Genomic DNA, 20,835 nt, shown 5'->3' with positions numbered 1-20,835 from the left:
ACCAATTCTGGTTTCTGGTGTTTGATTGGAGATAAGAGTCTCACAGACTTTCCTGACCAGTCTGGCTTTGAACCTCGATCCTCAAATCTGAGCCTCCTGAGTAGGATTATAGGCATGAATGCCCAGCAAAATCATGTTTTATATTGCATTTATCTATCACTTTATTAATGGCAGATTACATTGTTTTTCATTGTAGCCATGATTTAATATTTTATGTAGGTAAGATTGGAGGTAAATGTAAAGAATGCAGTATACAGCAGATCAGAAGTTACACCATTATGACAAAACATGACCAAGGAGCTGGAAGGCAGCAAGGAAAGGCATCACAGTTCCCCATGAAAGAATGGTGAATGGAGAAGGGCAATCTAGAGTTAGGAAGAAATTCAAGAAACAGATTTGAGAACTCAAAGGCTAGAGACCTTCAGTCCAGTGCCATTGTTTGAATCATGTTTTATAACTTTTATGTGAAGCTTGTTGAGAATATAGCCATTCTAAGAGGGCCTATCTTTGGTCCCCTGAGATGTTTTTATCCTTATAGTTGATACATTTTCTAAGAATCAGTATCACATGCTCAATTCTACTTCTGATTTATGTTTTTTATTTGATTTTTTTTTTGCTTTATATATCCACCCATTGTGAAGATAGCTTTAAAATGCCTCTATAAGTTCATTTGTTTGAATGGCTCTGATGAAAACTTCTTCAATTTTAGAAGTATCTATTGTTACCTTTCTTTCTTCCTCTGTCTTTTTTTTTTCTACATTGATCTTGATCCTGAAAAGAGTTATAAAATTTTCTTTTAAGTCATTTGACTCTAGTCCTGGATCAGGTCAATATCACCTGAAAAAACGAACACTTCTGTTATCCAAAGAATATAAAGAAAATAAACCCCCTGAGAGATAGCATTGACTAGAGATTAGAAGGAGCTGGAAAGATGATAATCCAATTTAATCAGCTGCGTTTTTTTTCCTGATCTCTTCCTACCTGAGCTTCTTATGCTAGCTTATCGAGGGTTGATATGACAACCTAGTGTTAATACTTAGTTATTTCACAAAGGCACAGTTTTATTTTCTTAAGCAACTAGGTTTTTTTTGTTAGTCTACAGTGGACTAACTGGTTCTTTGATCTATTTTGGAGGATGGGACTGAAGGAAAAAAATTCTGCTAAGGAACTGACATCATAAATACATAGCCAACTGCCTTTTCTGGCTCATGGGATGCTGAAGTTTAATTACACCTGGAATATAGACATGGCTATGCTTAAATAAGTATTTCAAGTAAGTCACTAGTCATTTGTATTGTAATCCTACATATAATAGATTTTTTAAATTGCTTTAAGACTTTTATTTTTAGTTTTCATGAAATTTACTATACCACCATAGACATGGTTTTCTTCCCATCTGTCCTGCTTGGAGTTTGCTGAGCTTATGGAATCTATAAATTTAGGAAATTTTCTGTTACCATTCCCTTATTGTTCTACTTATTCTCCTTTCCTTCTAGAATCTGACATGTCAGATTTTTTCATATGGTCCATAGATCACTAAGCCCCAGTTCTATTCTTGTCCCTTCCCCTTCCCTCAAATGTTTTTCTTCCTCAGATTGTGTAATTTCTTTGCATATTCTTACATCATATCCAATCTTCTGTGAAGTCTTTCTGCTAAATATTTTGGTCATTTCCTTTTCTAGCTCTAGAATTTTCATTTGGTTCTACTCCTCCCCCCATTTTCATCTTCCTATTGTTCCTTCCTATTTATCTACTATTTATAAGGCTTTTTGGTTTGTTTGTTGGTTGGTTGGTTGTGGGGTCTGAACTCTGGGCCTGGGTGCTGTCCTTCAGCTCTTCAGCTCAAGGCTAGCGCTCTACCACTTGAGCTACAGTGCCACTTCCAACTTTTTTCTTTTTGCTTAAGTGATGCTGAGGAATCGAACCCAGGGCCTCATGCATGCGAGACAAGCGCTCTACCACTGAGCCAACTTCCCAGCCCAGGTATTTCTTCTTTTGAGCATGATTTTAATAACTTACAAAGTTTTTCTTTGCTAACTTCATCATCTAGGGAATCTTGAAATTAGCCTGAACTAGTTGTCTTCTTTCTTTTGTCTGGTAATTTTGAATTTTTATCTAAGACAATGTAAAGGATACATTGCAGAAACTCTGGATTCCTTTCTATTCTCCCAACGAATCTTGATAGGATGTTACCTAGTCCTGCCTCAAATGCAAACATCCCTGTGCTTGGCAGCAGCTGAAATATTATTGTTTTTTTCCTATGCCAGAACCTCTAGGATGTGCCTCACATATGAGCAGAGTGTGAGAATTTGCAGAATTTGAAACTACTTTTTTGCCATCCCTTAGCTTTTTCGCTCAAGGCTGATGCTTCTGTCACTTGAGTGATAGTTCCATTTCTGGCTTTTTGCTGCTTAATTATAGATAAGAGTCTCATTTTTCTGTCCTGGCTGGCATTGAACCACAATCCTCAGATCTCAGCCTCTTGAGAAGTTGGAGTTAAAGGCACAAGCACTCAGCTAGAATTAGTTTTTAATTATAAATCAGCTTCTGTAGTGGAACGGACTGATTTCTTAATCAAAGTTTGACTTTATTCAAAGTATGTAATGGTCTGGGGATATAGGTTAATAGTAGAACACTTGGCTAACAAGTGCAAAACCCTGACTTTGAACCTCAGCACCAACAAAACAAAACAAAAACAAACAACATCAACAAACCAAAGGTATTAAACAATGCCCAAGACTGAAAAATGCTCTTCCAAGCTGAGTGCTGGTGGTTTACACCTATAATCCTAGCTACTTGGGAGGCTGAGATTTTAGGATCGTGGTTTCAAGCCAGCAGGGGCAATGAACGTCCATGAGAATCTTATCTCCAGTTAACCACCAGAAAAGTAGAAGTGGAGCTGTGGCTCAAAGTGGTAGAGCCCTAGCCTTGAGCAGAAAAAAAACCTCAGGGACAGCACCCAGGCCCTGAGTTCAAGCACTACAAACAACAGAAAGAAAAAAAAGCACAAATTTGCATTCATTTCCCCCATATTCCTTTCTCTAACCAAGTAGGGGACAACAGCTAACTGATGTACTTAGGATGAAAGTGGATATATATTCCCATTTGAACCTGCCTGCTTTTCCAGGTAACTAAGTGTGGGTAGTAAGGCTGGCCCCTCCCACTCAGTGGCTTTTAGCAAGGTAACCTGACTTCTTTTTTTTATACATCCTGAAAGCTGGCCCAGGGAAGTCAGTCTGTAATTAGAAGGTTATTGAAAATAGAGATTTGTGATTTGGCAAACTGCCACCTGTTGGTACCTGGGACACAGTAAAGACCCTTCCCAGCCTTTTGTCTGTAGGTGGGTCTGGTTTACTCAAGGCCTCTGGTTTCCCCAGACTGCTTGGGTTCACATGACACCACCCTAAGAGGGGGGTGTGGCCCCATTCAGACCTCAGCATTGTTTGGGAATCTCATTTAAAAATGATACATCTTACCGACTGTGAAGTTCTTTACTGTAAAGCCAATCATTCTGAGTTACAAGTTTAACTGCAGCTCACCTCATTATAAAAGCACCAGGTGCTCACAACCTCTGGGTCAAGTTTTGAACAAGAGGAAATAAGAGTTCTTTGTGTAAAGTGAATAAAAGCTAGGGGACAACACACCACCATCCTTAAAAGTTCTTAATAGCCCAAGAAATGCAAAGCTCTGAAATTGGAGACTGGTAATTTACAACAGATTTAGAGTACACTTATAATAAGCGCTGACTGAATACCTACTGTTTTGACAGCACTCACCTCAGATGCTAAGGCGATCAAGTGGGGCCAGGGCTCAGAACTGTCATTACCTTTTTTACATGTTTCCTCAGGCCTGGGCCTCTGCGTTCCCAGCTTACTGCTTAATCTACTCACTTAAAGCATTATGACAGACAGAAAATTGAGGCACACTTGCATTCTCATTTACTGGTACCTGTAAAGGAAATGCCTATTTAACGTTACAAATACATATATATGCATATGTACATATTTATATTTCAACCATTAATTATTATTATGAAATGTGACAGATACAAAGAAAACCCACAGAAACTAAAATTATAGAGGATATCCATGTACCCCTATTTACACCTTGACCAGTTTTCCATATCTGATACAGTCTTTATTTTCATTTTTTATTTTATTTTTGTTGTCCGTGGGGCTTGAACTCTGGGCCTGGGTGCTGTTCCTCATCTCTTCAGCTCAAGGCTAGCATTCTACCACTTGAGCCACAGCGCCACTTCATGCCTTGTCTGCTTATGTGGTGCTGAGGAATCGAACCCAGGGCCTCATGCTTGTAAGGCAAGCACTCTACCACTGAACCACCTTCCCAGCCAATAGTCTTTATTTTTAAAGGAAACATTCCTTATACAAAAGCTTCACTGCCATCTCTCTCCTTCCCTAGAGCTTAACTTGTATCTCATTGTGGTTGTCTGTTATATATAGGGAATGTTCCTTACAGATGTTTTCCTTCCTTCTATCCTTCTTGTAGCTGAAATAGTCAAATTACTAGAATCAAGTTGAATAGTAGGTGCCCGGGGCTGGAGGGAGGAGGAAGTGAGAAGTTGGGAGTAGTAACCAACCTAAACTTTCAGTGACCCAAAATGTGTAAATTCTGAAGATCTGTACTACAATATAATATTCTTTCAAATTTGCTAAGAGTGTACATCTCATGTTAAATATTTTTACCAACCATAGTAAAATAAAATTACTAAGGACACACACAAGTTAGAAGAAAATATGCTACTTGTAACTCACTGAATTGAGGTTTGAGAGGTTTGAACCAGCAGTGTAAGTAACTGGTGGACTTTACTAACTAGCCAATAATTTCTTCCACTAATGGTGGGTGAGTAGTTCCCCTTACCAACTCTGGGTCTCACCAGATTTTAAAGTTTTGTCCTTCAGAACAAAACGGTATCATCTTGTTTTAGTCTGCGTTTTCCTCCTTGCTAAAAAGATTATCTTTGTCAAAAATTATCCTTTCAAAAACGTGTAAACCAAGTTATTTTGGAGTGCCTGCAAGGGACTAAATTTTCTTGTCAGAACCTTTCTTTTACGGGCAAAGTGATTTTAGCTTCCTTATTTTTGTGACCAGCAATAACAAATGCTCCTATATGCATAAGCTACTTCTAAAGACATGGCATGGAAGTGAATTTTTGTTCATCCTTCATTTGGTTATTATCCAGCAAGTATTTGTTGAGGAGCAGTTAGGACTAGTGGTGTCGCCCAGACAGACTAACAGCCAGTTCCGGGAGCCTGCTCTGGAGACCGGGGAGTTCTTTGTCTCTAGCCGGGGTTGCAGAGGAGCAGGGGCGGCTCCATTGTTGTGTGCATTATTTACTTACAAGTTTTTACAGTGCACATATCCAGAGGAACTCTGTCTACGCACGCTCTCTTCACCCTCAAGGAAGTAAGTCTCCAAAGAAAAGTTTTCCAACAGAAGGCAATGCGAATTTTTTCACCTGAAGCGCTTATTTTAAAAGTAGTATTACAATTAAGGTCTTTTAAAGCAACCCGATTTTTTTTTAAAGGTGCTTTGCTAAACACATACACACACACACACACCCCTTCCCTCTCCTCCGTCCTTATGCCAGATTTGATGAAAGGGCATGAAAAATAGCTCTGATTCAGATAACTCCAAATTCCGACGAAAGATGCGCCACCTTGATGCACTCCGTGGTTTATCTCCAGCAGATGACCCCTAAAGCCATTTTTGATCCTGCAGTGGCCGGGGGTGCTGGCTCAGCGGAGGTCTGCGGCCACGCGTTCGGCAAAGGGCAGTTTTACGCATTTTATCATTGCGGGGACTACCTCAGTCGCCAGATAAAAAGTGTTACACCCAGTGACCCTAGAATCTGCAAATAAAGGGTGGTGCTCTAGGCAGATTCGGAGACAGTTATCTAATTTTTAAAGCAATGTCAGGTGGCAAAGTGCCCAGTGCGGTTCTCCATTACCCCCACCACGGCTGCCCCCCTCCCCCGCCCCCCCCTCCAGCTCAGGAATTCATGCAAATCAGCCAGCTAGCCCCCGGGCCATCCGAACCAATTTCGCGCCACTCGCTGAGGACCGCACAGCTCTATAAAGAGACGGATCCTTGACGTCTCCAAAGAGTGCGTTATAAAAGCAGATATTAGAAGCTTCTCAACGCTATTCTCTGAACTTAAACATAGAAACGGCTTAAGTTTTTTTTCTGTGCCAGAACCTGTCTTCTATGGGGTTTAGCTGTTACCTCAGCTTACAGGACCTGCACTCTAACGCGGGAAAGTCGGCCTGCGCCCCGCCCCTCGGGACCAGGTCGGTGCGCCCCGCCTGCGGACCGCGCGGCTCGGGAGGCTCCGGCTCGGTTGCATCCCGGTCCCTAGCCCTCTGCAGCGCCGCTTTCCCTGCTCTGAGCGATTGCCTGGGTGCAGGTCGCCAGCATGAAGGCCCGCGGAGCGCTGGTGAGGGTAGGGTGGACGATCTCTAGGGTGGGCGAGGTGGGCGCTGGATGGGCTCGGGCGGGGTGAGCTCCGTCTCAATCTTGTGCTGCTAGTGCTCTGGCGACGGTTCTGGGCGTCGCCAGCGGCAGCTCATTGCAGGTTTTGTGCACTTTTGTAACTCGGGGCCAAGGGACCATCCGGTCGGTGCGCACGGCCGGAGGAGGAAGCGGGTTTGTGGGGTGGTTGGCAGCCTTGGGGAGCCCGAGGCACGTGCTCCGGGGATGCACGTGCGCGCCGGAGGGGGAGGTGGAGGCTGCAGGATGGCGTCCCGGGGCGGGGTCTCTGCACGCCAGGCTCCCTGGGACGTCGCCCGGGGCCGTCTAGGCCGATATGCGTGGCTTTCCCGGGGCGGGTGAGTGACTTCCTGCGCACCGAGGGCGGGTCTGGGACACTGGGCCCCCGCGGCCCCGTTCGGAGTTCCCCGGGCGTTGAGGACTGGCTCTGTGGTCCTGGCTGGCATCCAGCTCCGATCCTCCTGCCTCTGCATCCCCAGCGCTGGGATTACAGCGCGGTTCAGATTCTGAGGTTTTGAAGTTTAACGAACTGGGTTTACGCAGGGGAAGGGTCTTTATTTCTTCCCAAATGTTGCCTAAGGGTAGTTAAAGGGTCTGGTGGTCCCGACCACACTCGACTCCACCTCCAAACTCACTCGCTGTGGTGAGTGAGCGTCGAATGTAACGGAAGCCAGAATATCTTTTCTGCCCTGGAGTGGGTAGAAGAATGGGGCTTGTGAGGTGTTTAGCCGAATTATTAGAGGTTAGGGAAGTCTGGGGTAGGTGCGGGGGCATGGTTTCAGGTGGAACTGGGCCTTGCTTTCAGGTGTGCTGGTTTGGAATCTGTCAATCTAGTTAAAATGTGGGTATCTACGGGAGTGACTTGAACAATCTGCTTCACCTCTTCATGCTTAGGTTCCTCACTTGTTAAGTGAGAGTAATGATAGCACGTTTTGTTGCAAATAATTAAGCATGATTTATAAGCATTATTTACATAATGCCTGGCTTGAAGGAAACACCCACAGCAAAAGAAGTTGTGCCTGCCAAAACGTTCTGCTTAGCCAGGACCACTTGTTTTGCTTCTTGCTAAGTCTTTTCCTCCTAGGTAAATTTGTTTGGCTGATAATCCTTGGCCTGACCTAACTAGTTAAAGATCAACATGTATGCCCTGCCCCCTCCCCAGAGCTTCCAATAAAGGCTTTCCTTGGGGCTATTCCTGGACCTCTTGATTGGACTGATAGATTATGCGAAACCCTATGCTTGGAACCAGCTATTTGAGGAGATGAAAGACTTTTTCAAGTTTCCTTCCAACACTATAGTGTTGTGCAGTCTTGTTTCACCTTCCTTCCTAGGGCCTTGAATTTCCTCTTCTGAAAAGGTGAAATGGGGACTTTATTGAGATGCCTTTCCACTCCCAGTGCTGTATCCTGTTTACTTTATACTTATCAATTTCCTACCTTCCTTGGAAAGACATTCTTAAAATGAATGGTATCTACTTAGCAAAGGGAAGTTGAGCTACTTCTATCATGAAAATAACTTGGTTGCCAGACTGAAATTGACAGTGTAAGGTGAAGGAAATTAAGGCTGTTGGTGTACCTGAGGCCTTAGGTGTTAGTATTGTTTTTGTAGGGTGTATATCAGGACTCCATGGCTCTCTTTAAGAAAACAAAAACAGCCGGGTGCTGGCAGCTCATGCCTAAAATCCTAGCTACTCTGGAGGCTGAGAGCTGAGATTTTGTTGGGGTGGGGGTGGGGTAAGAAGTCCTTGAGACTCCAATAAATTACCAAAAAACCTGGAAGTATCTCAAGTATAGCTAGCCTTGGGCAGAAGAAACTCCGGGAAGGGAAGTGTAGCTGTGTCTCAAGTGTAGCTAGCTTTGGGCAGAAGAAGCTCCGGGAAGGGAGGCTGGGAGCCAGTGGCTCATGCCTGTAATCCTAGCTACTCTGGAGGCTGAGATCTGAGGATCGAGGTTCAAAGCCAGCCTGGGCAGCAAAGGCTGTGAGACTCTTATCTCCAATAAACCACTAGAAGACTGGAAGTGGCGCTGTGGCTCGAGTGGTAGAGTGATTGCCTTGAGCTGAAGAGCACAGGGACAGCGCCCAAGCCCAGAGTCAAGCCCCCCCCCCAACAAAAAAAGCTCAGGGATGGCACCCAGGTCCTGAGTTTAAGCCCCAGGACTGGCACCAAAAAAGAAAAGAAAAAAGAAAAAAAAAAGCATACATGCAACTCTTAAGACATTACATAAAACCAGGTTCTGATGGCTCATGCCTGTAATCCTAGCTACTTTGGAGGCTGAGACCTGAGGATCAGGATTTGAAACTAGTGAGGCCTACTCTTTTCTCTATCTCTAATTAATGAACAAAATGCTGGGCTGAAGGTGTGGCTCAAGTGGTAGAGCCCCAGCAGTGAGCAAGAAGGCTGAATTAGCAGTTCAGAAAATAAAAGGAAGTCATAGGGAGCCCTAGGCTGGAGGTATGGCTCAAATGGTAGAGCACTTGCCTAGCAAGCCTAAGCCTCTTTCTTGAGTTCAAACCCTGGTATTATACAGACAACAAAATCACATGAAATATGACTAAATGGCAGAAATTTTTTTTATCATTTTTACGCAAGTTGCATTTTCTGAATAACAGTACAGGGTTGTTAAGTGAACAACTAAAGCATTTTTGCATTAAGTAATTTGACATTATAGGACTTTGGTCTCTGGACCACAAGTTTCCTTTTCTCTTCTTGTGCTAGGAATTGGACCCAAGGTCTCATGTATAATAGGCAAACAACCACCCCTGAGCCATACCACTAGCTCTACCCCTAAAAAGTTAGGTCTTGTAGACCCAGAGGCCTGTATAGGAGCTGAATGAAACCTAGACTAGTTTGCTACTAAAATATAATCCAGTGAAAGACCTAAATTTGGAGTGCTGTTTGACCTTTCACTTGGTGTTTTGTACCCTATGTTTACTGGATTGATATATTTGCTATGTAAGGCTTTGTCCCCTTCCTTGGTTGGAATGGGGCCCATTTGGAAACCTGCCTGCCATCTTGAAGCAGAGGTCCTGCCCAATTTTGTAGTTTGGGAAATTAGCGTCACAGTACAGAGCCCACAGCTTATAGAAAAAGACCTCATTAGCTTGGTTTTGGCTGAGGGAGAAAAATGGCTCTGCCATTTTGTATTTTGGAAATTTCTTTGTAGAAGTACTGTTCAATTAAAAAAAATGAGGTTGAATTTTTGGAGTTTTGTATTCAACTCTTCTGGAGCTCAGCCTAATACTAAGAGCTTAGGGGCTCCTTGAGGTGGGAAAATTGGTAGCTCTGCAGATGTTTGAATAAATTTATAAATACCATTAAAATGTTGTTCAAAAGGATTCTTCAGATTTGATCTGAGTTTGGGCTTTTTTTTTCTCTCCAGCAATTGTAAATCTTCCTTTTTGGTCTGTAGGGCATGAGAGATGAACATTTCTGCTCTGCTGTTTAAACCTACTAAACTAAAAAGCGCTATCTCCAGTTAGATCCCACAGTAAGCATGCCACTTAATAGTGTTGCCATTTCCATTTGCAGCAAAAGGATGGCACAGTAAAGAACGTAAAGAAATTCAGCTATATGAAGTTGATTTCCATGGAAACCTCGTCATCTTCTGATGACAGTTGTGACAGCTTTGCTTCTGATAATTTTGCAAACACGGTAAGTGCTGCCTGAGAATAAACAGAATTGCGTCTGCAGTGCTCAACATATCCCCCCAACACTTTGTGCATGATTAAAACTGCTTGCTTTTTGCCTACATTTCTATACAGCCCTTAGGAAAATACTGTACGCACTGTAATTTCATTTCACTTTTTGCTGTGGTTCTAGGTAGTAATTGTTGGAGGTAGATTAGCTACTTATTCTATCCTTTTGAAATGTCGACTAACCTAACATGCCTGATGATTTGCCATAACAACTCAGAAGTCATTTGTAAACCTCTGAGCCATTTTTCCTTTGTAACAAAAGCTATTCTCTTGTAGTGCACTTGTAAATGTGATTTGCTCTCTGCACAGTTTATGGAAAATGGGTTCTTGAAAAGAAAAAAAAGCAGGGAGAAAAAATGCACAACCACATTTATTTATTTATTTTACAGAAACCTAAATTCAGGTCAGATATCAGTGAAGAACTGGCAAATGTTTTTTATGAGGACTCTGATAATGAATCTTTCTGCGGCTTTTCAGAAAGTGAGGTGCAAGATGTGTTAGAGCATTGTGGACTTTTACAGAAAGCAAGGCCAGATGTCACTAACGAGCTGGCCAGTGGTTTTCATGTCGACTCTGCTGATGAACCTCATTACACTTTCTCAGAGAGTGAGAGGCAAAATGGAATGGTGAGTCTGAGAATTTCACCGCTGTGAAGAAGCAGGGGACATTGGTTGACAGGCAGGAGATACTTGACTTTTTAGAAACAATTTTTCATGTGACTGTCAAGACTTTTATTGACCTTTTTAAGCTGCCTCATGTTTAAAACTGATTTTAACTAATGTCTTACTTATAAGTCTTAAACATTTAATAGGATCTGACCATCTCAGAAAGTTAGTAAATAAAGTTGGTCGGTTTTCAGATTCCTACTCTCTCAGAGATCTAACCTAATCCAAGAGATCACCCCTGTCCTATGAGCTGGGCATTAGATGCCCAGCCCAGTACTTGGTACAGACCAGGTCTTAGATCAGGACTGATTTTATGGTAAGCTCTATTTGCTTCTGAGAGCTAGTAAGACTCCTGAGGAGAGGCTGTGACAGCCTCGCCTGTTTCTCTCTGCTTGCTTCTCTCTGGGCTGTTCTGGTGCATGCTCCTGCTGTTTCAGCTTACTCACCTTGCATACACTGTTGCTGCTGCACCCAGCCACTCCCTGAGCATGTTGTCCACCTTGCAGGGATTTGATTGTCTCTAAGACTCTTTCCAGAGGCAGCATGACATGGAGTACTTCTTCTTCACTTCCAGTGCTTGGACATGAGTCCCTTGAGTGACAGATAAAAGAGTGGCAGCGCCTGACCCAGGCATGTTTTTAGCACTATTGGTGCTGAGATGTGTTCCTTCAACAAGCAATACTGGTCCAAGTTGGTAGTTCGGTGTGTGTGTGTGTGTGTGTGTGTGTGTGTGTGTGTGTGTGTGTGTGTGTGTGTGTGTGTGTGTGTGTGTGTGTGTGTGTGTGTGTGTGTGTGTGTGTGTGTGTGTGTGTGTGTGTGTGTGTGTGTGTGTGTGTGTGTGTGTGTTGCTACTGGGTTTGAACTCAGGACCTTATTGCTAGATTGGTGCTCTACCACTCGACCCTTACCTCTAGTCTTTGTTGTTATTTTCTCAGTAGGGTTTCCTGTTTCTGTTTTGTTTTTCCTTGGGCTAGCCTAAGATCTTTTTTTTTTTTTTTTGATCTGGGCGCTGTCCCTCAGCTCTTCAGCTCAAGGCTAGTGCTCTACACTTGAGCCACAGCACCACTTCTGGTTTTTTCTGCTCATGTGGTGCTGAGGAATAGAACCCAGGGCTTCATGCATGCAAGGTAAGCCCTCTACCACTTGAGCCACCTTCCCAGCTCCATAGCCTCAGATCTTGATCCTCCTTTGTAGATGGGATTACGGGTATGAACCACCAAACTTCACTTGTTGTTGAGATGAAATCTTATTAACTTTTTGGTGCTCTGTGCCTCTGAGTAGCTGTGTAGCCTCTGTATTTGACTTCTTTTGTATCGTTGTTGTTTTTGTTCACAGTTTTAGAATGTTTTTATCACTCCCAAAAGAAACTCTATTCATTAATATTCACTTTCCGCTTTTTTTTTTTTCTTTTTTGGTCTGTTGTGGGCCTTGAACTCGGGGCTTGGGCGTTGTCCCTGTGCACTTCAGCTCAAGGCAAGCACTCTACCACTTGAGCCACAGCACCACTTCCAGTTTTCTAGTGGTTTATTGGAGATAAGAGTCTCACAGACTTTCCTGTCCAGGCTGGCTTTGAACCACAATCCTCACATCTCAGCCTCCTGAGTAGCTAGGATTACAGGCATGAGCTACTGGCGCCCGGCTTGCACTTTCCATTTTTCTTCAACATCCTTCAGTTGATAGATATTTGGGTTGAATAGTCCATGCAAGTTTTTATTTGCTGTCTTTGGTTTAGTTTTTTCCATGGGTATGAAGTGATAGCTCATTGTGATATTGATTTGCATTAGGAATCCTAAATTTCTTTTTTCTTTTTCTTTTTTAAATCAGTCATGGAGCTTGAACTGTGGGCCTGGGTGTTATCCCTGAGCTTTTTTTTTGCTCAAGGTTAGTACTCTACCACTTTGACCCAGAGCACTGCTTCTCATTTCTGGTGGTTAGTTGGAGATTAGAGTCTCACAGACTTTCCTGCTCAAGCTGGCTTTGAACCACAATTCTCAATCCTCAGAACTCAATCTCCTGAGTAGCTAGGATTACAGGAGTGAGCCATCAGTGCCCAGCCTAAAAAATTTTTTTAAGCTTACAAAAAGTGAATAGAAAACTAGACTAGTCACATTCATAGACACAGATATATGGTGGTAGCTGCCAGGGGCTGAGGTTATTTAGTAGATGTGGGCATTCAGTTTGATTTAAAAGAAAAAAAAACACATGGTGATGGGAACATACCAACAATGAGCACACTTTTAATGTCACTGAGTTACATTCATCAAAGTAGCTAAGAGGGTAAATTTTATGTTAGGTATGTTTTCTTACATCTTGAAAGATGGATAGAGAATAGAGACAGTTTAAAATAGTAATAGTTTAAGCCAGGTACCCATGCCTCACACCTGTCAAATCCTAGCTACTCAGGAGGATGAGATCTGAGGATCTGTTGTTTGAAGCCAGCCCAGGCAGGAAAGTCCAGGTGATTCGTGTCTCCAGTTAACCAGCAAAAACCTGGGAAGTAGAGCTGTTGCTCAAGAGGTAGAGTTCCAATCTTGAAAAAGTTAAGGGACAGAACCTAGACTCTTTAAGTTCAAGCCCTAGTATCAGCACACACACAAATAGTTTAATACACAGTTCTTATAAAAGTCCTTTACAAATACATACAGATCTATTTTTAAAGAAATGGGAAAGGGAGCTGGAGTTTACGACATTTTACAGAATGGTTTAGAATCCCATGCCCAGGTAGCTCAGAACATTGTGTCCCAGACAGGCCGCTACAAGCCTTTGACTTTGAGTTCAAGTTGATTTGTTAAAGTTCCTTATATTTGAAAGTCATTGGTGAAATTTACAAGTTCTTAACAACTTAATTGCTCTGATTAAGCCAAGGCAGGAAGGCTGCAGAACCCGCAGCCAGTGCCTACGATCTGGACCTCTCCGGGTAGCCATGAAGTTCCCAGTGCGAAACACCGGGAAGGGAGCAAGCAAAAAAGCAGTACCCCTTCAGCCCCCAGAGAACTCTGCCATGGAGTGTAATTCTGACTCAGAAGATGAAAGTGGCATGAACTTTCTGGAGAAAAGGGCTTTAAATATAAAGCAAAACAAAGCAATGGTAGGTAATTGAGGTTTGAGTATGTCATAATTCTTCCCAGCTTTTCAGAAAGCAACTTGGTTATTTTATTTGTGTCCTGAGAAGAACATGGGTGCCACATTGATTCCATGTAGGAAGGTGTTTATTTTTTATCTTATTTTTGAGGTGTTCCTTATTCGTTGTTAGTGCCTGTTGTAGGGCTTGAACTCGGGGCCTGGGTGCTGTCCCTGGGTTTCTTTTTTTCTTGTTCAAGGCTAGTATTCTACCACTTGAGCCACAGCTCCATTTCTGGCTTTTTTGGTAGTTAATTGGTTGTTTTTTTTTTGTTTTTTTTTTTGTTTTTGTCGGTCGTGGGGCTTGAACTCTGGGCCTGGGCGCTGTCCCTCAGCTCTTCAGCTCAAGGCTAGCGCTCTACCACTTGAGCTACAGCGCCACTTCCGGTTTTCTGGTGGTTTATTGGAGATAGGAGTCTCACAGTCTCTCCTGCCCGGGCTGGCTTTGAACCGCGATCCTCAGATCTTAGCCTCCTAAGTAGCTAGGATTACAGGCGTGAGCCACCAGCGCCCGACTTTTGGTAGTTGATTGGAAATCAGAGTTTTAAGGACATTCCTTCTCAGGCTAGTTTTGGACCATGATCCTCAGAGCTCAGCTTTCTGAGTAGCTAGGATTACATGGATCACCCAGCAGTACCCAGCGTAGGGAGTTGTTCATTTAAAGAGTCTCACAGACTTTTCTGCTTGGGTTGGCTTTGAACTGTGATCTTCAGATCTCAGCCCTCTGAGTTAGCTGGGATTATAAGCATGAGTCACCATCGCCCAGCTTTAATTGTTATTATGAAGTAGTTGTGCAAAGGGGTTACAGTTCCATGTCAGGTTATGAATACATTGCTTCTTGGACAGTGTCACCCCTTCCTTTATTTTCCTCCATTAAAAGAAAATCTCTTAAAGCTTGGGATGGATTAAGGGGCAAAAATAACAGAGTGTCATCAATTTACTAATCAAAGCTTTGGGCTGTGCTAGCATTATTTCTATAGCTAGCATTATTTCTGCTCATTTTCAGCAGTTAGTCTAAAACAGTATTTTCTGTTTAATTTCTTCCTATTCTAGCTTGCAAAACTCATGTCAGAATTAGAAAGTTTCCCTGGCTCATTCCCAGGAAGACGGTCCTTTCCAGGCGCCAGACCACCGGTAAGTGTGCTAAGTGTGCATGCTTGTGTGTATAGTATGGTGTTGGGATAAGCCTAGGGCAGGTTTGTGTGAGACTGGAAGCTCTAGTTTATGGTCTTCCAGACAGTGGGGTGGCCTTCCCCTGCAGCCCCTTGACTCCTTTGGTTACTTCTTTGGTTACTCCTTTGGTTACTTCTCAGGGAAGGTTGAAGGTGTGTTTCTCTGTTAGGCTTTAGCACATTTCTCCTAAATCTACCCAGAGTAGATGAACATTAGATGCTCGCTTTGTTATGGCCCTACTGAGGAAATTAGTCTTTGTGTTTGCTAGGCAAGCACTATTGTGCTTGTGCCATGCCCCTAGGCTTTTTGCTTTTGTTTTGTTTTCATGACAGCATCTAGTACTAGGTAGCCTCAGACCACAGTCCTCCTACCTCTGCCTCCTGAGTAGCTAAGATTACAAATTTATACAACTATGCTGGTGATGATGCTTTTAAGAGTTGAGAATTAAGAAAACGTAGGCAAACGCAATTTTTAAAATCAGGTTTTGGCCTGATATAAATAATATATGATTGTATTTTGAGGAATTAACGTGGTACAACTAAGGGGAATTTGCTGTGTCTGTTATAGCTCAAAAGAAAAGTTTGCTTTACCTAACCAGCTTCCCCAGAGGAAGCCTACTACTGTTCCTCTTTTGTGCAATGTGTGTAACACATGTGTTGTCAAAGAAAAGTGCCAGGAGATGTCATAGGGGAAAAAAATTGAAACCTGAGATTGGTTTTTTACATATTGTATAAGAAGAATAAATAGTAGAAGAGCTAAATAGAAGAAATGTCAATTACAGTGACCCTATAGCTTTTGGGCTCATTATCTTTTTTTTTTGGTCGGTCGTGGGGCCTGAACTCTGGGCCTGGGCGCTGTTCCTCAGCTCTTCAGCTCAAGGCGAGCGCTCTACCACTTGAGCTACAGCGCCACTTCCGGTTTTCTGGTGGTTTATTGGAGATAGGAGTCTCATAGTCTCTCCTGCTCGGGCTGGCTTTGAACCGAGATCCTCAGATCTCAGCCTCCTGAGTAGCTAGGATTACAGGCGTGAGCCACCAGCACCCGGCCTGGGCTCATTATCTATGTGGTATAAAAAGGACAAAAGAAAAGGAAAAAGTGTAGCCTCCATTTTTATTTTTTTTTACTTATCAGAAAATGTAGAGAAAAGGTATGAATTTTCCAAAATGCTATTTCTCTTTGCTCTGGAATAAATGAATTCTATCCTGTGTTTGTTCAGCCATCAAAGACACCTTCGAGGCGTTCCTTCCAAGGTGTGGGTTCCAGGAGGAACCCTGAGCGGAAAGCCCGACCTCTTACCAGGTCAAGGTCTCGGGTACTGGGGTCCCTGGGGGCTCTACCCACAGAGGAGGAAGAGGAGGAAGAAGATGATAAGTTTGCATTAGTGAGAAAGAAGAAGTCAATGGACAGCTACATGAACGTGAGTTCTCTGGATCAGTTATCATGTTAACCCAGATAGTTGCCATAGCCTTACAACATTAAATAGTCCAATATGAATGTTTTCCTCAGACCCTGCAGTACCACTGGTCGTGGTACATTAGCTTACTTGGTTTCTTTCCCAGGCAAGCCTGATTTTCAGCTTTTCTCAGTTGTACAAATTGTATCCATTGTGTAGTTAAATTGTCCTTACAGTAATCTTGGACCTTGCCCTCTATCCATAAGCAGCAGTCATTATCAATCAAAGGTCCTGGGAATTTCAGAGTCTGGGAAAGGGACTGAGGAACTGTCTCCTGCTTCTTCTCATATAGGATGATGACATGCCCAGGAGCCGTCGTCCTGGATCCATGACCCTTCCCCATATAATTCGCCCAGTGGAAGAAATTACAGAGGAAGAGTTGGAGAACATCTGCACCAACTCTCGCGAGAAGATATATAGCCGGTCACTGGTTAGAGCCATCTCCTTAGTGTCTGCAAATGGGAGGACTGGCTTCTGTCCCTCAGTGGTCTGGGTGCATGGGACACACGCCTGTATGTTCTTCCATATGTGTTATAGTGTGCCTAGGACCTAGCCCTCTGTCACTTCATTATCTGCTTGCAAGATTCAGTCTGTGTTTGTTAGGAGTCTCTTAGGTGTGTATGCATTACATAGATGCTGAGATACAGTAGTATGCTAGATAAAAATGGATATAGGTAAGTTTTTCTGGTGTTGGAGATGGAACTTAGGCACCTGCTCATACAGGCCGGTGTATATATAACTGAGTTATACCCTCAGTCTCCTCCCAAAATTAGGTTTGGTGCTGTTAACTATTATATCTGTCAATTCAGTTCACTCATCTTTTTTGATAGTTTATGTGGCCTGGCATTTACCTGTAAATATAGATGTTGAGTAATTAATTTTTTGTGCCGTTATTGGAGCTTGAACTCAGCCTAGGTACTGTCCCTTAGCTGTATGGTCAAAGTTGGTGCTCTACTACTTGAGCTACATACAGCTCCACTTACAGCTTTTTGGTGGTTAACTGGAGATAACTGTATGGGCTGGTTTTGAACTGCAGATTCTCAGATCTTAGCCTCCTAAATAGCTAGGATTACAGATATGAGTCACCAATGCCCAGCTGTGAAACAAAATTTAAGTGTCAAACTTTTGTATTCATTTTTGTATGGATGTCGTTTCAATGCCATTTTTTTTTCTCTACAAAATAGCAGTATGTTTTTAGTTTTTATTCTTGCTCTTTCTGAAGGGATCTACTTGTCATCAGTGCCGCCAGAAAACTATCGATACCAAAACAAACTGTAGAAACCCAGACTGCTGGGGCGTGCGAGGCCAGTTCTGTGGTCCCTGCCTTCGAAACCGTTATGGAGAGGAGGTCCAGGATGCCCTGCTGGATCCGGTGGGTTTCCTGAAAGATGGCAAGGCACTAGAGGAAGGGTTTAACTTTTACTGTGCTTGGGGATCTTGCAGGGGGCTGGGTGTGAGCAGGTTGCAGCTGAGCTGGGTCTAGAAGGCTCACACCCATGAGGGACATTTATTCTCTTTTTCATCTTATCTCTGGTTAGTTGTACAGGACTTCTTTCTTTGGGTTTCATAAGGAAAAAAAAATTAGCTGTGACTACTACTATGTTAACCAGCTTATGAGTTTTCTATTAAATAAAGGAAAAAGGGTGTTGAATGACTTGATACCTACCTAGAAAGGAATGTGAGTCAGTAAGGTTTTGTTTCATGGTGCTTTTCACCGTTTGCCTTCAGAACTGGCATTGCCCACCATGTCGGGGGATCTGCAATTGTAGTTTCTGCCGCCAGCGAGACGGACGATGTGCCACTGGGGTGCTTGTGTATTTAGCCAAGTATCATGGCTTTGGGAATGTGCATGCTTACTTAAAAAGGTAATGGCTATTATTTTTCTCTATATGTGCCTTAATGAAAAGATACACCAGTAATTATTGCCAGGGCACAGGGCTGGAAATATCTGACTGGGCCTCTTCCTCTTTCTCTCTCTCCCCTGATCACCAAGATGGGCATTTGTGCAAAATTCAAGTTATACTTGAGGTGCCACATACTTGGCTATATGTATGTACATGATAACGTGTGAGTGCACGTGCATGTGTGTGTGTGTGTGTGTGTGTGTGTGTGTGTGTGTGTGTGTGTGTGTGTGTGTGTGTATATGCTGCTACTAAGGCTTGAATTCAGTACTTCATGCTTTTGCTTAGCTTTTTTCACTCAAGGCTAGTGATCTACTTGAACCACAGCTCCACACCCAACTTTTTGGTGGCTAATTGGAGATACGAATCTCCTGTCAGGGCTGGCTTCAAATCATGATCCTCAGATCTCATTCTCCTGATAGGATTATAGGCATGTGCCAGTGGTGCCCAGCTTGTACATTATAACTTAATAACATTCTTTAAAAGCTGAGTTTGGTACTCAAAGGAGAATTGCTGGTGACAAATTATACCTAACATCTTTCCTTCTCTCTTTCACAGCCTGAAGCAGGAATTTGAGATGCAAGCATAGCATCTGGAAGATTCCTCTCTGCTATCCTGATTCTTCAGTCTCTCTCATGCAGTTTTCATTTTTTGTTCTTGATTGAAAACCCAGTTTAGAATCTTGATGTTTTATAGGAAGCTCAAATCAGGTTAATCTTATTATACTCAGACTGCTGAACCATGGAAAGCATGTTGCTACTTTTCTTTGGCCCTTCAGGGGTTTTCTAATTCTCCCAGTCCTGCTGATGAGCCCCTTCCCAACAATTAGTTTCCAAATTCTTAAGTGACAAAGTCATGAAGGCATATTGCATTTAATTGGTGTTGAAATAGTCCTGGAATACACCCTGAAAAAAATCTAAGCACTTAGAAGCATGTTAATGTTAACTACTTGTTTCGTTGGATTCCAGAGAGCAGCCCTATAACTTGTTTACATAAAAAACAAATGGTTAATGTTAGTTGGCTTTCTTTTGTGTGTGTGACAGTCCTGGGGCTTGAATTCAGGTCCTATGTCTGTCCCTGTCATTGCTGTCCCTGAGCTTTTTGCGCAAGGTCATTTGAGCCACAGTTCCACTGCTGGTTTTCTGGTGGTTGATTGGAGATAAGCGTCTCACAGATTTTTTTGCCTGGGCTGGCTTTTAAACTGCAGTTCTCAGATCTCAGCCTTCCAAGTAGCTAGCATTATAGGTGTGAACCACTGGCACCCAGTATTAGTTGACTTTTAAAAAATGTAATCTAGGCACAGAAAACTTAAAGCCTTGTGGGAAGTTAGGTAATTAGTTGCAGAGTTAGAATGGCCTTTGGATGTGTCTGTTGTACGCAATATAGGAGTTGCCATGCCAACCTGTGGTCCCTGCTGATTTCACCCACCCTGAGCCTAAGTGGTGCATCCCATACACATGGTCAGCCAGAGACTTGTGGGCAGCATTGTACTGTATTACGTTAGATGACTGTAGAAAAGATAATCTGAAAATTAGGATGGTGAAATCCAGCAACAGGCTAATTAGAATTGTTGGGGTAACTTCTGAAATTTTTTTTATTAATAATTAGTCTATTCTTCGCTATGTCTTGAAGAAATCGTCCCAGGGGGTTGCCTTATGTTTTGGTTTTAAGCACTTTTGTAAGAATGAGAAGTGCCTTTTTGGAAATGGGTAGCTTTCACCTAATTGTTAACTTACTGGTTAATGCTGACACAGTTTAAAAGTGTTCTGTCTGGCATCCTCGTGTGTGTAGCTGTTGCTGGAACTGCTCAGTGTTTGATGCTTAATTGGACCTTGCATCACTAAGTGTAAATATGGCTTTTGATCTGTAATGCTTTTATACAAAGGTTTTTATTTTAATAATAAAACATTATGTTCTAACTGGTCTGATTTTTTAAAAATCATTCTTACTGTACTTAATCTTTTTATTATTTATTTATTTATTTAATTTGAAAGGCCTTTTCTGCCTCTTTTAGAAGTTTCCCATTTGGCTAAAGTTTCTGGAGGTCCAGGGCCAGCTCTTTTGAACAGTCTCCTTTGATGATGTGATTAGCAGCTGTGATGAGGAAATGAAGACAGCCATTAAACCCCCTCCTACCCCACCCTACATGAGCTTGTGAAGTTTTATAATGCCATTGTTTATCATTTGCAGACCAGAGAGTTTAGCAACTTTGTAATACTGCTTTTACCAATATCTATTTACTAAATGTGTGCTTGTCTTGAGGCCTGTTCTAAAATGAAGTCAACTAAAAAAGACACAAAAGTTGTGATCTAAACTCCTA

The 20,835-nt window shown here is 42.6% G+C and overlaps 1 protein-coding gene across 1 annotated transcript in view; it reads left to right on the top strand.

Moving 5' to 3' along the window:
• Positions 1–20,434, top strand: part of Map3k20 (mitogen-activated protein kinase kinase kinase 20) — a 219,875-nt gene extending 199,441 nt beyond the window's left edge. The window contains exons 19-27 of the mRNA XM_070020747.1: positions 10,037–10,159; positions 10,593–10,829; positions 13,729–13,956; positions 15,042–15,122; positions 16,378–16,578; positions 16,907–17,044; positions 17,837–17,986; positions 18,343–18,479; positions 19,074–20,434. Coding sequence (XP_069876848.1) covers positions 10,037–10,159; positions 10,593–10,829; positions 13,729–13,956; positions 15,042–15,122; positions 16,378–16,578; positions 16,907–17,044; positions 17,837–17,986; positions 18,343–18,479; positions 19,074–19,104 — 1,326 coding nt within the window. The 3' untranslated portion in view covers positions 19,105–20,434. The remainder of the gene's footprint in view (positions 1–10,036; positions 10,160–10,592; positions 10,830–13,728; positions 13,957–15,041; positions 15,123–16,377; positions 16,579–16,906; positions 17,045–17,836; positions 17,987–18,342; positions 18,480–19,073) is intronic.
• The last annotated feature ends 401 nt before the right edge of the window (positions 20,435–20,835 follow it).

The sequence above is a fragment of the Dipodomys merriami genome, unplaced genomic scaffold (assembly GCF_024711535.1).
Source record: "Dipodomys merriami isolate MVZ:Mamm:240054 unplaced genomic scaffold, mDipMer1.0.p SCAF_1, whole genome shotgun sequence".
Taxonomy (NCBI): Eukaryota; Metazoa; Chordata; class Mammalia; order Rodentia; family Heteromyidae; genus Dipodomys; species Dipodomys merriami.
Note: the sequence above shows the minus strand (reverse complement) of the source record. Positions and strands in the feature narration are given on the sequence as shown.